Raw genomic sequence first — 17,563 nt, forward strand, 5'->3', positions numbered from 1 at the left:
TTTACCTAATAACTTTTCAAATTCTAGCTTTCTCAATAGGCCTCTATCTCTTTCCTCTATAGGCTATTGGACAATTCTTATAAGATAACAAGATATTGAAATTACCTTTTTAAAAAATTTCAATTTGTTCAATTACTGGCCTTTTAACCTATAGGGTGTGCCAATATTTCTTTTTCCTGTCCTAGCCTATAGTCTAATGGAAAATCCTTAGATTCGCTCCAAGCTGAAATTTAAGGTAATAACTGACCTTGACACCACGTTCTTTAATACAGCAAAGATTTTTCAAGAAGTAACTAGTCTACTTACCCAAGTAGGCTACTGGTGTAATTCTATAACATCCCAATTCTTTGTAGATCAAGCCTAGCAAGTTTATTATGTCTATGTTTTAGTTTGTTTCTTCTTAAAACAATTCAACCAATTAATACACCAAAGAATTTATATATAGGTAGCAGCAATAGTAGTGTACACAAGTACAAATTTAAGCCAAAGATTTTGACCAAAAGACCTTTTAAAACAAATTTAGTTCGCATAAAGTTTTAATATACAAAAATGTATGGATTACATATCTTATTAGAAAAATATTCATTGAAATATGTCGATATTATCTTTAATATTTGACTAACCCGCTTTGACCATTTCGAAACATAATTGGCTGAGTAGCCCCACTTGGTGTATGCATTGAAGATACTTATTCTCTTCTGTAATAGTCTTAATCACAACTTTAGCTCCTGGAATGGCAGAAGTTCAGTCATCTCTACTTTTAAAAAAACAGCTTGCAGGTAAACTGGATTTGCCTCAGAAGTCAAATTGGCTGTTACATAGGCTAGCTTATAGCCTTGGACAAAAATCAGATAAAAAAATAGCAATGTATCATTCTTGCTAATGCCTTTTCTTAAGGCTACATTATAATATTCAAAGTGAGTAGACTGCAGTAAAAACCTAGTAGCCTATCCAATTGAGCAAAACTACATAAAACTATAAGTACTCACACCAAAGAGAAATTGAGAAGAATTGTATATGTCAATGAATAGCTAAAAATCTAAGTTATTGACATGGTTATCATTAATATTGTTTAAGATCAAACACTTAAAATTATTAGTTTATTGATTTACCTACAAGGACCTTATTTTGGAAATACCAATTAGCTTATTCTATTTTGATGTAGGCTATAGCATATATCTTTTCAATGTTTCAGATTTGTTCTCATAGAAAGCTGATTTTCTTTTGATTCTGAAAATGTAACTGTTATTACTTGACATCATTCTATAAATCAAAAATATTAAATATATTGTTTTTTTCAATTGCTTGTCAAAACAAAAACCAGATTTTTAATTTCTGCTGAAAAAGCACTGGTGAAAATTTCACCAAGAAGGCAGGGCTCTTGTTACTACCCTTACATTGCATCATAGGCTAGGCTACTTGAGTAAATAGGGGTAGTCCAAAAACCATCTGTATTCATCTAGAATGCCAAAGAAGTGTGGTCTTTCCCAAAAAGAGGTGTTTTACCCTAGGCTACCATTAATTCTCAAATCAACAATATTTCTTACAATGTTGTCCTTTTACCCCTAATTGACCCAGATATATCCCTAGGTTAAATATAAAATCCTGAGAAAAATCTTATAACAACAATATTTTTAGTCCATAATAAAAAGAATATGGTTAAATTCTAGTTTAGTGACTTCTTGCTATCTTAGAAAGGGGTTAGGTTAGGAAAATGAAACTTTCGTTGATGTGTCTACAGGCTAAAGTATGTCCCAGCAAGGTATTTTGAAGTACCTACCTCCACTACTTCTCCCTCTAGAGGGCCCTGACCTTTGATGACCTTTAAAAATATGTGTGTTATAAAAGTGAAACCTTGCAAAATAGATCTTCTGCTTGAATAAAGTACAACAAGTTTGTTTTCAGCTTCACAACTTTGCTCAATCCCAATTTGTAAGGTTTTAAAGATATGCAAATACATTTCCTAAATTTTGAAGAAAAAAAACATTACAGCCTATGGCTCAGAGTTCTACTCAAATAACAGGGATTGCATTTTGAGAACTAAAGGCAGAGAAAAAGCAACTGGTAACTGAAAATTAAGGTAAAATGTTGTTTTTTCAAAATTTCAATAGGTATAGGCCCTAGACCTGTCATGTAGACAAATTTCAGGGCTCTCTAGAGGGAGAAGGAGTAGACAAGGGTACTTTAATATACTTCCTGGGATATACATTAGTGTGTAGACCCATCCCTGAAAGTTTCATTTTCCTAACTTAACCCCTTTATGAGATAACAAGAAGTCACTAAACTAGAATTTTACCAAGGGTGTTACTATTAAGCATGTTTTGATGACTTGTTCCATTTTCATCCATGCTGTTAGACTGTTTTTGGCAAGATTCAGGTCCAGGAGCTTTGCTTTTTGCTGTTGTAGAAAGTAGTGTAGCCTAGTTAAAGTAACAAACTTTTCATAAATGTATATTGGCTACAGCCTAAATTATGTCCTTAGAAGGTGTTTTGTGTCCTTTTTTACATCTACCCCTAATACTGTGAGATAAGTAGGTAGATCAGGCCTGGTTCTGTTCATATTTATGACTACACCATAGGCAGCATATAAGTGTTGTCTAAGTAAGGAGCAATTTGGGCAACCTCAGGGCAAGGTCTACAAGTTATGCTAGTTGCTATAGCTTAAGATTTTTATGAAGGGGTGGTTCTATAAACTTTGGAAAGAGCTCATTCAATTAGAAATTTAAATCTCTAGTGCTGGTGGTTCTATAAACTTTGGAGGGGGCTCGTTTGATTGGAAATCAGAAGTAATATTGCCCTTTTAGTGAGTCAAGACATAATTAGAGGGGACTAGAGACCCCTGTGCCCTCTTTTCCCTTAATGTATCTAATGAAAATTTTGAGTTAACTGTCTTGTTCAAAATACTCCAAAGATCATGTAATAGTGCCTCCAAGGCTGACACAAACCTCCAGAGCCTGGGGGTAATGGCTGTAAGTTATGCCCTAGGGGTGTATAAGGTTTTTCAAAGGGGTGGCTGTATTAACAATGGAGGAGGCTTATTTGATTAGAAATTGAAAGATCTAGCTCCCTCTTTAAGAGTTAAAAGTTATTGGGGGCAACTAGAAAACTCCCCCCCCCCCCTGCACCCTCTTCTCCTAATGCACCTCCCTCTTCATCTCTTAATGACTGTAAGTTATATGTTGGGGGTATATAAGGTTTTTATGGCACTTGGTATTGACCAAGTGACATATAGCAATTGCAAATTCTGTTGGTTGGTCTGTTGGTCCTGGTTTTGCTACTATAGGCACTTTCAGTTAAGCTAGGACAATGAAATTTGGCACGCTTATCAGGGACCAGACTGGATTAAATTAGAAATAGTTGTTTTCCTGATTTGACCATCTGGCGGAGAGTGGGGGGCCTTTTAATTCAGAAAAAATAGAAAAATGAAGTATTTTTAATTTACAAATGGTTTATCAAATTTTAATGAAATTTGATGTTTGGAAGGATATCATGTCTCAGAGCTGTTATTTTAAATCCTGACCAGATCTGGTGACATTGGGGGGGGGGGGGAGTTGGGAGGGGGAAACCTAAAATCTTGGAAAAACCTTGGAGTGGGGGGATCAGGATGAAACTTGGTGGTGAAAATAAGAAGAAGTCTTAGATACATGGTTTACATAATTGGAATGGATCCACCCTATTGGGGGGGGGGGGGTTAATTCTGAAAAAAATTATAATAAATGATGTATTTTTAACTTACAAAGGAGTGATTGGATCTTCATGAAACTTCATATATAGAAGGACCTCATAACTCAGATCTCTTATTTTAAATCTCAACTGGATCCAGCATCATTATCATGAGATATTTGTAACTTACAAAAGGGTGACCAGATCTTAATGAAATTTGATATTCAGAAGGATCTTGTGCTTTAAAGCTCTGATTTTAAATTCCGACCAGATCCTGTGACATTGGGGGGAGTTGGAGGGGGAAACCAGAATTCTTGGAAAATGTGAAAATTGGGGTATTTTTATCTTACAAATAGGTGATCAGATCTGAATGAAATTTGATATTTAGAAGGAATTCATGTCTCAGAGCTCTTATTTCAAATCCTGACCAGATCTTTTGACATTAGGGGGTAGTTGGAGGGGGAAATCTCGGAAAACACTTGGAGTGGAGGAATTAGGATGAAGCTTGGTGGATAGAATAAGCAAATGTCCTTGATACATGATTGACATAACTGTACCAGAGTTGCTGTCTTTGGGGGAGGGGTTCAGTGATTTGGCGAGTTTGGTGCTTCTGGACATGCTAGGGTAATGAAAATTGGTAGGTGTGTCAGGGAGCTGCACAAATTGACTTGATAAAGTTGTTTTCCCAGATTCAACCATCAGGGGGGCTAAAGAGAGGGGGAAAATTAGAAAAAATGAGGTATTTATAACTTGCAAGTGGGTGATCAGATCTTAATGAATTTTGATATTTAGAAGGACATTGTGACTCAGAGCTCTTATTTTAAATCCTGACCAGCATTAAGCCTCTGATTTTTCTTTTAAATCAATCTATTGATTCTTAGAATTTTGTTAGAGCTCATACCATATGAACTCTTGGCTCTTAGCTCTTCTTGCCTTGTCACAAGTGCCATATGAGCTCTTAGCTCATGTTATGGGAGGGGTGGTCATCTAAACTTTAGAAAAGGCTCATTTGATAAGGAATTGATAGTTTTAGTTCTCTTTTAAGGGTCAAAAGTGATTAGAAAGAAACTAGCCCCACTCCTTACACCCTCTTTTCCAGAAATGTATCTAATCAAACTTTTGAGATATCCATTTTGTTCAAAATAGTCCAAAGATCATGTAACAATGGTTAACACAACCTCCAGAACTACATGCTACTAGCATTACTACTGCTAGTACTATTAAGGTTGAAGGGGAAATTTTGACAGAATATTGATGGGAAATCTGGACTAAATCAATACTCACACTATGTGCATGCTCACATAAGGCTCAAGTATAGATTGTCAAAAAGCTCAAGAATAGATTTGGGTATTAAGATGGAACTTTCAGAGGGTGCTTAAAGAGGGCATTAATTGACCAAAAGGTAATATTTGCATGCTACTACTAATAGTACAACCACTGCCAATGCTACTAATACTATTACTACAAAACTACTGCAGTTGCAAGTACTTGTAAGGCTAAGAGTATTAAGATGAAAAGGGAGTTAAAAGGGTGCATCAGCTAAATTTTTTGTAGTGGCTTGCTGTGTCAAGATGAAACTTCCAGGGTATCAAGAGGGGGATGTTCAACAGACAAAAAGGCAACATATATGTGGTACTACTGCTATTAATACTTCTGCTACTATTGTTGCTGCTACTACTACTAATATATCCCTTCTGTTTGAGTCTATGTGTAATGGCAACAGTGTCTCAGAACCCAGAAGAGTACACAAGGATGAAGTAGAATATAAACAAAAACATACAGAGTTTTTATTGCTGGTAGTCAATGTAAATCAGTTAACCAATAAGATTAGGGAGTAAAAAGCCTTGTAACAAGTAAGGGATAGGATTTGGTGATGTTATCAGAGATGAGTCCCAAGAATAGTAATACTTGATTTGAAGCTAGTCATATTTCTGTTCCTAGATACCAGGTAACATCAAACTTGAGTTTAAGTAATTGCAAAAGAGGAATTTTGGCAATAGTTAAAGCAGAATATGATGTTAAAGTGGTAGATACTCCCTTTGTTAATGAATATGTTGTGTTTATAGAAGACATTCAGCTCCACCTAAGATTGTTACAGAACAAGCTATAACAGATAATTTTCAAAAAATTAAAGCATAAGATAAAGGTAACTTTCTAAAAGCTTGGGACTTCAATTTCATGTAAACATCATGGATAGAAGGATTTGGTTATCATGAAGATAGTGCAACACAACAACCATTCCTTGATTGCATACATGACCTCTCCCTGTGTCAATTTGTTGATAAATAAAATAGATATAGAATCTTCTGGAACCCAACCTTACTAGTCTTAATTTTTCTTAATAACAAAGACCTTCTGGAACATATTAAGTATTTACCATACATATGTGTCTTTTAAGAGTCCTGGTTGGAAATTAGTATCTAAAGTAATTGCTTTGGGAACTGAAATAAGAAATGCCAATGAAATTGTAGATGAGTTGAAACACAGTTTCTCTCTGTTTTTAGTAGCACATCAAATAACAGACCTATCCAATGTTGAACCCACACAAATCTGCCATTCAATGGAGCCTTTTGAGATTCATTGTTCAAATATCTTCAACTTAAGCTGTTGTAAATCAGTTGGGCCAAATAAGCTTCATCCATTTCTTTTAGAAGAAGTTGCTGAAAGCACTGCCAAGCCACTCTCCTGGTTATTCAAAATCTCCCTATGTACCAAGGAAGTGCAAACAGATTGGAAAACAGGATTTGTTACCCCTTTGTTCAAAAAGGGATATAAAGGCATAGCAGAAAACTGTTATACCTTAAGTATAACTTTTGCTGTTGCTAAAATCCTGGAAAGAATGGTAAATGACTCTGTCATGAAGCACCTCAAACTTAATAGGGTACTATTGCAACATGGTTTTCAACCATGTAGGAAAGTCAGTAGAAACAGATTTTCTGGGGACTAGTGATGTTGTAACAGACCTAATTGGTCAGGGTCTACCTGTGGATTTTGTGCTGCTTGACCTTCCAAAAGTATTCAACAACATTGCACATTCACACTTCAGGATAAAACTCATCTTATGTGGAAATAATGCAGACCTTTTGGGCTGGATCTCAGCTATTCTTAATGATAAAACACAGAAAGTGAGGCTTTTTACTTACAAAGAAGAACCAATTCTCTCTCTGAGTTTTGGAGTCCCTAGTGGTGTCCTGCAGGGTAGTGCCTTAGGACCTAATCTTTTTAATACCTCTATGAATGATATTTTTGAATTAGCTACAAGTCATCTCTCTCTATGCTGATGATTCAAAGTTGTATGGTGCAGTCAATCATGAGTCACTACAAGCAGATCTCAACCATATTCAAAACTGAACAGCAACATGGCAAATGAACTTCAATATTGACAAATTTAGTGTTATTCATTTTGACTAGTCCAACCCAAGTTTCAAGCATACTATGGTCAATCCAATGGTAAACAACATTTAAGAGCTGCAAAGTTGGAATTGTTGTTGACAGCCAGTGTAAATTCCATTCAGATTGCAAGAAGACTGAGTCTCATGGAAATTCTGTCCTTGCACTCTTGGAAAAAAAAACTATATCCAGTAGATCTCACCATGATTTCATGAGGTTGTACAAGGCCCTTGTCAGACCAGTCTTTGATTTTGGAATGTGCATAGTGTTCCCAGAATACAGAGGTGATATACAGCTTCTGAAAGGGGTGCAAAGGCAGTAACAAAGACAAGGGACAAGTCTTATGTTGAGCATTTGAAGGAGCTTAAATTATCAACACTGATTTTTTGACAACAAAGAGCTAATATGCTTATGGCATATAGCCTTACTTCTCAAGAAACTCCTCCAATTCATTTGTCAACTCCCCAAAATATTTGCACTGGCAGGAGAGGACATTCAAAGAAGTTGTTCATGCCATCTATCAAAACTCAACACTGACAATAGTTTTTTCCTGTTGTGTAGTAAACCACTGGAATAGGCTCTCAAATACAACAGTCTCGTCACCCAATTTTAAGAAGTTATTAGATATTGAGTGGAATGGTGTTTTCAAGAAGTACCAGTGGGATGCAATTGGTGTGTTATCATTTACATCAAGTATGGAGCAATTCACTGATTAAGATGGATCTTAATTTGCTCTGAAGTGCAAATTAAGATAATAACTACTACTGCTACTACTACCACTGCTACTATGGCACTTCATCAGCACCATAGTTAGACTAGCACCAGCAGCAGACCTCTTAGCATGATTGTTGAATTTTTGTTTATTGTCAATAGCAAGACCAAGATCTTGCTCATAATTTGCAGGGGAGAGAGGGTGGCCTAAGAAAAAATAAGAGTGACAAGGATTCAATTTGCCAAAGTGAATGACAATGTTTACACCTTTATACTACTGCTTCTACTCATACTACTGCTACTACTATTATTTCCACTTGTACTGCTACCACTACTAGGCCTAAGGGTATTAAGTTACAAATTTTGGGAACATTGAAACACTTGAACTACATTGAAACACACTATATGTAGACTGGTCTTCAAGAGAACAAATCAGCAGTTCTTTAGGAACTGTTTATTGTATTAAGTTGAAACTTTCAGCTGGTGTTGAGGGGGTGTTGAAGAATACAAAAGGTGCTATGTGTATTCTGCTACAGATGCTATTGCACAAGCTAAGGTCATAAGGTGAAGCTTTCATGGAATAATTAGGCATATGATGAACCAAATCAAAACAATCTATGAGCATGTAGATTGTCAAAAGGGTGACACTGCAATATCTCATGAACAGCTTACATTATTAAGTTGGACCTTTCAGGGTAAGCTGTGGCAGATTTTTTACTAGCCAGAAGGTGATATGGGTATACTATTATACTACTTATTGATTGCTGTAACTAATGATGCCAATTAAGGTGAAACTTCTAGGGAACATTTAGAGGAAGTTTCAATCAAACAATTAAAATTAATTAATCAAACTTTATCCATACATGATCTAGACTTAGAGCCTTAAGAATGTCCAGAAAATTCTAAATAATAAAAAAAAAGAACTTGAAGTCTTAACCAAAGCATTGAAGGACACCCTCCCTTCTGTCAACAGAAATTGCTTTCAATAAACTATTAATTATGCTAGTTTTTTCTCAAATAATTTTGATCCCAATAGTCTTTAATGTACACTAAATTTTGACAATGTTCACTTTTTATTTTTATTTGTTTTATAATTAAAACAGATGCTTCTAAAATTATTGGTAATATTGTTTTTAACTGTGAAAATTAATATTTTCTTTTTTTCAGAATTAAAAAGAAACCCAGTAGAAGGTTTTTCTGCAGGATTAATTGATGATGAAGACATTTACAGATGGGAGGTACTAATCATTGGCCCTCCTGATACATTATAGTAAGATACAGTTGCTTGTTAAGTTGTTTATTAATTTTTTTTTTCTAAGGCGTTTTGAGTTTGTTGTATAAATTGCACTATTTTAGAATATGGAAACCATGAATTAGTTGGTTTGATATATGCTTCATAAAAATTCAGCAGTTTACTCAAACAATTATTGAGTTGATTTTTTTTTTTTTTTTTTTTTCACCTATAGCATTTATTTGACAAGCCATGAAACTTACTGCTGTCAATGATAATAATACAAATTAATGCCAAAGATAAGGATGTTTTGGTTATAAATTGTTGTTGTTGTTTTTTTGTTTGTTTTTTTAAGCTTACTATGTTCATACTAAGATGTGCCCAAGTTTCCTTTTGTATGGACTTCATCTGTTCAGTGTCAGAAAGCATAAAATTTAATGTTGTTACTAGTCTTTTGTTACTAGTCTTTTTAATACCACTAAACAACTCATTGCAGCACTAAACCACTTGAGGCAAACACTGCTGCTCCTTCTCCATTATAGCCTACTTTATTCAAATCTTCACTCTTTACTGTATTCTGTTAAATTCTTATCATCTTTAGATGATACCTCTCTCACTTCATTTAGGATGTCTGCGTTTTCGTTTTGTCTAAGCTGGATTAATAACAGGACGGTTTTTATCAGCCTATTGCTTTGTCCATAATACATGAACTAATCAGTTTACATTTTTTTTAGATTTTTATGTCAAAATCTTTTCTTCAGGGCTTATTTTATGCTCACTTTTTCAAATAGGTATCTAAAATTCTCCTTAAACAACTTTACCCAAGTGATAAGCATGTATATTCTGTGTATGCAGAAACATTTGAAGTAAAAATTATGAAGTATATCTCTTTGCTATTATAATAGAGGAACCTGATTTGTCTTGTACTTTGGCCATATATCCTCCCTGTTCAGGGTTTTGAGGGGCATAATAATTTTCTCAAGGATGAGTGGTTTGTAGGGCTATGATTGTTTTTTATGATTTTATTGCTACTTATAAGTTTTTGTAGGGCTCTGGGATGTTCTTCCAAATCTATTTTGACTATCTAATATGAAAGCCTTTCAGGCACATATAGTTTGATGGGGTGAATAAGTTTTTTTGTTTGTTAGTTTGCCCCATATCAAAGGTGGGTGGTCAAACGTGAAAAATCTTTTTTCTTGATCTTTGTATTTTTCTTGGAATAATGCCAATATTAAAATTTATGTTAGGATTGAACAAAATAATATGTTAAGTAACCAGACTACCTCTCTCTTGCACATGTGGATTATTTGTCCTATGGTAAATAGTCATTTCCAGCCCAAGTTTCTTTAAATTTTAAGAAAAGTAGCAGGGTTTTGTGAAGTAAACTCCCAGAGATTTTCAGAAATCATTATCTGAGCTAATTTATCAAATTTCTATTCAAACAGCTCTACTATTTTCTTCCAAATATCAAAGGAAATTTGTCTAGAAAATTACTGTTTACCCTATTAAAAATCGATGTGTAGTACTTTTATATCTAACATAGCACAATAAAGCAACATAGCATAATATGTTAAGTAACCAGACTACCTCTCTCTTGCATATGTGGATTATTTGTCCTGTGGTAAATAGTAATTTTCCTGCCCAAGTTTCTTTAAATTTCAAGAAAAGTAGCAAGGTTTTGTGAAAGAAACTCTCTGAGATTTTCAGAAATCATTAGCTGAGCTAATTCCTCAAATTTTTATTGAAACAGCTCTACTGTTTCCTTCCAAATATCAAAGAAAATGTGTCTAGAAAGTGACTGTTTACCCTATTAAAATTTGATGTGTAATGCTTTTATATCTAACATAGCACGAAAATACCAGTTCAGTGTTAGCAATGTCTGTTACTTTACAGATATTATTGGAGTAGAATACATGAAGCCTGATCCAGAAAAATTAAAACTATCAATCAAATGCCTAGTCCTCAGACCCGAGAAGAGCTCCTCCCCCTTTTAGGAATACTGAATTAATTGGGAAAGTTACCAAACTGAATTAATACATACCAAACTTGTCCACTCAAAACAAGACCCTATGTGAAATTGCCAAACAAGACAAATTCGGTTGGGGCCAAGAGCATGATAAAGTTCTATCTGAGCTTAAATCTTCTTTTTCTCAAACAGATCATTCTTTGACTATACTAGTTAAAACGTAGAATTGAAAGTTGATGCCTCTGGCCATGGCTTGGGAGCTCATCTTTGCTGTAGTGGGGAAGTTGTGGCATATGCATCTTGGACACTGAGTAAGACTGAACAAAAATATTCACAACTTGGAAAAGAGCTTTTTGCAATTGTCTTGGGCTGCAAGCATTTTCACCGTTACTTGTATGGAAGATGTGTAAATATTATTACTGATCATCGTCCACTGGTGACTAGTGTTGCCAATCCAATCCACGAGGCCCCACCTCGAGTCCAGAGACTCATGTTACAGCCTCAGCCTTATGATCTCCACCTCATCTCCACTTTCGTCTCGGATCAGAAATTCTGTTGCTGATGCTCTCTCCAGACTGCACTCACCTGATACTGATAACAAACTGTAGAAAGAAATAGATGTATATGTACACCAAATCATCAAACACGTGCCAGTGAGCGACAACAAGTTGATAGAGATCAAACTTATAATAGAGTCTGGATGGCCAAGCTGCAGGAAAATGTGCCAGTCAAGCATAGTCAGTTATTAGAGTATTCAGCATGAGCTTTTGGCTGAAAATCGCATCATCTTTAGAGAAGATAAAATTGTAATGCCCCAAACACTACAACCTGAAATCTTAAAACCAATGACATGCAGCCCATCTTAGTGTCGAGAAAACGAAGCAACGGGCCCGCATGTTAGTATACTGGCCAGGTTTTAACATTGACTTTGAGGAGTATGTATGGATATGCAGAACGTGTGCTAAGAATATGCCTTCAAACCAGAATGATCCTTTAATCAACCATTCTATCCCGCCTCTACCTTGACAGAAGGTTGCATCTGACCTTTTCAAGTAGAATAGAGTGGATTTCTTGATCACTTCAGATTATCATAGCCACTTTTTTGAAGTTGACAAGTTGAGCAGCTTAACTTCAAATACAGTAATTACTAAATTGAAAACTCATTTTTCTAGATATGGAATACTTTTGACATTCATATCAGGAATTCCAAGGATTTGCAGAAGCCGGGGGATTCATGTACATCAAATCCAACCCAGACTACCCACAGTCAAATGGCCTAATTGAGAAATCAGTCCAGACTGTTAAGAACCTGATGACAAAGGCATCAGAAAATGGTGATGACCCCTACCTGGGATTACTAGAGTGTCAAATATACCTGTAGATGGCCTTGCTTCTCCAGCACAACTCCTCATGGGTCGGCAGGTGCTATCAACCCTACCATGCACGGTCAATCATCTACAAAAGAAAGTAGTACAAGTCGAAGTATTTCTTAAAAGTCGAAAGAGAATGCAATGACGGCAAAAGTATTATGATGATAGTTCAGCCAAAGCTTTAGCCCCTCTTGAAGTAGATGATAAACTTCCCCTCAAGGTGTTTGGAATCCAGCAACGGTGGTTGCTCATTCAGAGCAGCCAAGATCATATACAGTGAAAACAAAAGAGGGATTAGTGATTAGAAGGAACAGAAAACACATTTTCCCAGGTCAGATTTGCCACAAAACAAATCTCCCACTAAACTTGCTTGAATAAATTCAATGACTCCAGCAGAATTACATCACAGATGGTGCAGCTCCTCCTTATCCCAAACGCCACTAGCAACTAATGTAACATGTAGCGCCAGGTTCTGTGGCGCTACATGTATAATGTAGATGGATAATGGCTTTCCTGAACCAACCAAAACACGAATTGGAAGAGCTATCAGACCACCTAAAAGGCTCAACCTGTAGGCAGAGTTGGTGTAAGAGGAAGACATGCGTTATTAGTGAAAATAGTTAGTGAGTAGTAGTGCATAGAAGAAGTAAGCCTAGCGCCTTCGTATGTATGCATGATGTGGGTAGTAAATTTGTTAGGAGATACATAGAAGTAGTAGTTATGTGAGTTGTAGTGCATAAAGGAATTAAGTAGTAGTTATGTGAGTAGCAGTGCATAAAAGAAGCGAGCCTTGTGCCTTCTTATGTATACCTTTGTTGAAGGTAATCGATAATAGTGTGTAAGCCAGCTGAGCTTGGTTTCTAGTGATTGCATAGTGTTTGCCTCTAAGAAGTGTGGGTCTTTTTCAAAGGATAAAAGAAAGAAGATGCAGTATCCTGCTATGCTTGTGCTTCTGTACCATGCTTGTGCTTATATAATGCTTGTGCTTACTTTATGCTTACGTTTGTACCATGTTTGCGCCTTGCTTACGTATTGCTTTATTTTATAGGTAGCCTGGGTCATTAAATTCTATTAATACAAATATTGTAATTGTGAATGGGCATTTGCCAGACACATTAGAATACTGTAGACACCTAATAATGCTATTTTACTGCCGCTGGTTTCTTTTCTTCTCTGACCTTCACACTGTAGCTTCATGAATATGTGATATTGTTGTACCTGGTTGTTTGTGGAAATTTATTATCACACAGCAACCTATGATAATCCATTCTATGTATTTGTGCTCACCTACTATTTCTTGTTTCAGTGAGGGTGGCTTCTTCAAAGCTCATTTGTATTTTCCCAAAGAATATCCACATCGACCTCCAAAAATGAAGTTTATCACTGATGTTTGGCATCCTAATAGTAAGTATTTTGGTTCAAGTTCCAAGTTACAGTAAACAACCTTCCAGTATTATTGTTATTTATTGAAAACCGGTCTTCACACAAACAAAAAAAAAATGTTAGAGCACTACAAAAAAAAGCAAAAGAGCAAAAAATCAAAACTCATTCTGGTGTTGTAGAATGATTTGGTTCCAAGCATGTTTTGAAATCTTTTGGTTGTGTTTTCCTGTAGGTTTAGCAACAGCCATAGTAAGGTCTGCTATATGAAGTTTATTGATTAGCTTTGGACTGCGTGTCCAAATTAGATTTTAAGTAGGTAATTTGCGAAACGGAAGAGAGTGGAGCGGATTTTCAATTTATCAGCGTTTGTAAGAATATTCCTGAAGGGTACAATCTAGAGGATCTGAGGGAGAGCAGCAATGTTGTACAGCATTGCCAGATAATGGCGATCGAAACAGATCTTAGCAGAGACTATGGAAATGTATGAAGCTGATATACGGCGTTTGATGTGTTCTGTTGGGAGATGAGTTAGTGAAATTGTATTTCCAATGTGAATGACAATAGAAACGACTTGCTCATATGGCGGATCTTTGAATTTCCAAGTACAATTTCATGAGGAACGATTTCCTGATTTAAAATTGTTTTTCATCTTTTTTCTCTCTCTCTTCTTTCTTATTTCGTAAAACAAAAATAAATTTATTTATAAATATAGTAAAAAATAGATAATGGCTTTCATTAATTATACAAGAATATCAAAACTTATTTTAGCTGTACCAGATGTACTTGCTTCTATGATGCATACCATTTATCATGCCATGTTCTGTTTGCCGTCATTTGTAGACGCCATTTGCCGTGTCTGTTTTTACAGGCTAAAAGATTGTTTTACCAGTGTGTCTGAAGCTATCATTTTAATATTTGATGACTGATAGTCAAACAGTTTTTAGAATTTAGATTACATCTGAATGATCCCCACCAATGCTTTTCCAAAGATTCTACTCCTCATCTCTGAGGAAGCATTGTCTAAGAGGAAACATTGCCACAACCTAAAAGTGGCCTTTCTTGAATATTTTATTGGCCAAAAGTGCACTTTTTTTTCTTTTCTTGACACCCTCTCCCCTGTTTATGATTGGCTTAGCTATTGGTGTAGCTATATGTCTGTAGCTATGTTTATGTATGCATTGAATTGGTAATACAGGAGTAACTTCTGTTTTTTAAGTAAATAAATTAAAGAAACATCTCAGGGGATGAAACAAACGTTTGAAATTTTTTCCCAAAAATAATGTAATTGATTTTTTCCTGAATATTGCCAAACAATTTTTTTTTGTGGTCATGTTTTTCAGGGGGGGGGGGTCAAGCTTCCAATCTGATTCTCTCCTATTTATGAGCAAGATATGCTCTTGTTAAGGAATGCTATTGCACAAGTTTAATTTTTTCAATAAATATGTTAAACCAAGGAGTATTATGAATATGCTGAGTATTATGATTTATCATTGTGCCCATTTATGATAAGTCTGATAACTTCTTGTCATGTCAAAAGCGAAATAAAAAATATTAGGTGTGCTGGCACAACATTGCTATAAAATCTGCTGCTCAATTTTGCGCGACACAAAACTAAAACACATCTTTGCTAATAGCAGTCATAAAGTCAACCTAACAGGAGTTGAACCTTGCATTGAGATATGGGCAGGTTGGAGATACGCATTGAGCTATGAGCCATGGCATGATTACAAAATACGACAGTGCTTCATTACTATATCGCTTATTGTGTTGCTAGACTCATTACTTTTCTGGAATACCTATCACTGGCCATAAGAATTAGGGTTATTTTTTTTAGTAAAAAGTTTGTTGTAAGCAGGGCTGCGGAGTCAGAGTTTTAGTAAAATTCTGCTGAATGGAGTTGGTATATTGAAAATGTCTGGAACCGAAGTCGGTTATAGCTTATACCCGACTCTACACCCCTTGTTGCAAGAATTATTTGGGGAGGTGCAATTTTGAAATGTCTTTTTTTTTACAACTTATCTGTTGATTGATCCTGCTCGAGCTTTTTGGTCCCTAAAAGCCAGCATATAGTAGTCGATTAGGTAATTCAACTTTGGCATTATTTATAAATAAACACATTTTTTATAGTTGAGAAGAATGGCGACGTGTGTATTTCAATTTTGCATGAACCAGGTGAGGATAAGTACGGGTATGAGAAGGCTTCAGAAAGGTGGCTCCCTGTTCACACGGTTGAAACAATTCTTGTCTCTGTGATCTCAATGCTGGCAGATCCGAATGATCAGAGTCCAGCTAATGTAGATGCTGCAGTAAGTACTGAAATTGCTTCTTCCTTGATTTTTTTTTTTTCTAAATGGCTAATAATACATTGTTACCTCGAGTTACACCAGTAAGTGGTTCCTCAAGATGTGATACAAGTTGAAAATGTCTTAATGAATAATCCTGTAATAAATATCAGTTTTTATTTATACTAAAGAAATCACACTACGAAGAAAATTAATCTTTTTTGCCTTAATCAGGTCCTGACAGCTGGCAATATTAACTTAAAGTATTTAGAAACTTAAAAAAGAAATATTAAGGAAAAAATACTAATAAAACTTACAAACGGATATGTAAGGGTGTCCAAGTTGAGTCCACTTGTCAACTGATTGGTGTTATAAGGTAATTGATGAGAATTTCTCCTGAATAAAAATCCAATATAAGAAAGAAATTTGCGTTATGCAGCTAATTGTTCATGTAAGGTGTGTGGTAGGCTTACCTATCATTCACCCCCAAATAGCTCTCTAGCTCCCTTGAGAATATATATACCTATTCTAGTATATATTAACTTGAACATCAGAGAATTAAATAACATATTCTTTACTCGCATATCCACCTTTCTTATAAGTGTTTTCTATGTGTTGGTTGCTTATCTACAGTTGCAGAGTTAGCTCGATTTTGTTGCTTTTGTTGTTCCAATGGTTTTTAACTGTTAAAGTTTGTGCTTGGCTGTGCAAGTTTTGGTATGTTATTTTCACTATCAGTTTCGCGGTCATTCGGTATCTTGGGTTCAGTTTTATCCACATACCGAATTATATTTTTGAAAACTAGGCTAAAACTAAGAGGGAAAGGTTTCAGAACCCATTAAAAATTGGAAATCGTTTCTGTGAACCAAGTGTAGATCGGAAAGCACACGTGGCTCATGAACAGGATACCCTTATTTACCTTGGAGTTCCGATTTGGAAAAAAATTGTGGTGCAACCCATACTCTGTTAAAAGTCCCGCATTTGCTTGCTCTTCCGTCTTTTAGAGGCTTTTCACTCGGAAGTAACATTACTGATATTAGGAAGTATTTCCACAAATATGCGAAGTATCTACTTCGGCTGCCAGTGTATTGACCAGATATGAAGTCACTAGCCCCTTAGATGCTATCCAAAGAAAAACTGAGTTGTTTCGAAAGCGGCTACATTTTGATTTTACTTGCTTGAACGTATTTCTATAGGCTTGTTTTCGGTTAAGTGTTGATTTTTTTTTTTTTTTTACCCCGTCAGTTGTGTGCTTTTATCAATTATTATGGTAACAAAATTTTACTGAATTAATTAATTCTCTATTGGGCATGTTCAGGGCATAAACTGCAAGGAAGTACATTTATCTATTGGTTACCTGTTATCATATTTATTTGTGGTTATCTATTTGGGGGCGTTTTTGGAAACGACCAAGCATATGTCTTATTGAGCAGATTGTGGTCTTTAGACGAACTGTAAATCGAAGAACTGATCTATGATGAGCTTAAGAAAAGCTACCTTGCAACGGGGATGCAATAACGCGAGTTAGTCAACGAGATCGTATCATTGTCGTACATTTGTACTCCAT

At 35.5% G+C, this 17,563-nt stretch overlaps 2 protein-coding genes across 2 annotated transcripts in view; one reads left to right on the forward strand and one right to left on the reverse strand.

Annotated features, from left to right (window-relative positions):
* LOC136026080 (serine/arginine repetitive matrix protein 2-like) overlaps positions 1–456 on the reverse strand; it is a 77,509-nt gene extending 77,053 nt beyond the window's left edge. Inside the window, exon 1 of the mRNA XM_065702275.1 lies at positions 307–456. The gene's annotated coding sequence lies outside the window, so the exon portion shown is untranslated. The remainder of the gene's footprint in view (positions 1–306) is intronic.
* Positions 457–600: 144 nt separating this feature from the next.
* Positions 601–17,563, forward strand: part of LOC136026081 (ubiquitin-conjugating enzyme E2 G1-like) — a 31,768-nt gene continuing 14,805 nt past the window's right edge. Inside the window, exons 1-4 of the mRNA XM_065702278.1 lie at positions 601–779; positions 8,932–9,034; positions 13,638–13,735; positions 15,842–16,020. Coding sequence (XP_065558350.1) covers positions 734–779; positions 8,932–9,034; positions 13,638–13,735; positions 15,842–16,020 — 426 coding nt within the window. The 5' untranslated portion in view covers positions 601–733. The remainder of the gene's footprint in view (positions 780–8,931; positions 9,035–13,637; positions 13,736–15,841; positions 16,021–17,563) is intronic.

The sequence above is a fragment of the Artemia franciscana genome, chromosome 4 (assembly GCF_032884065.1).
Source record: "Artemia franciscana chromosome 4, ASM3288406v1, whole genome shotgun sequence".
Taxonomy (NCBI): Eukaryota; Metazoa; Arthropoda; class Branchiopoda; order Anostraca; family Artemiidae; genus Artemia; species Artemia franciscana.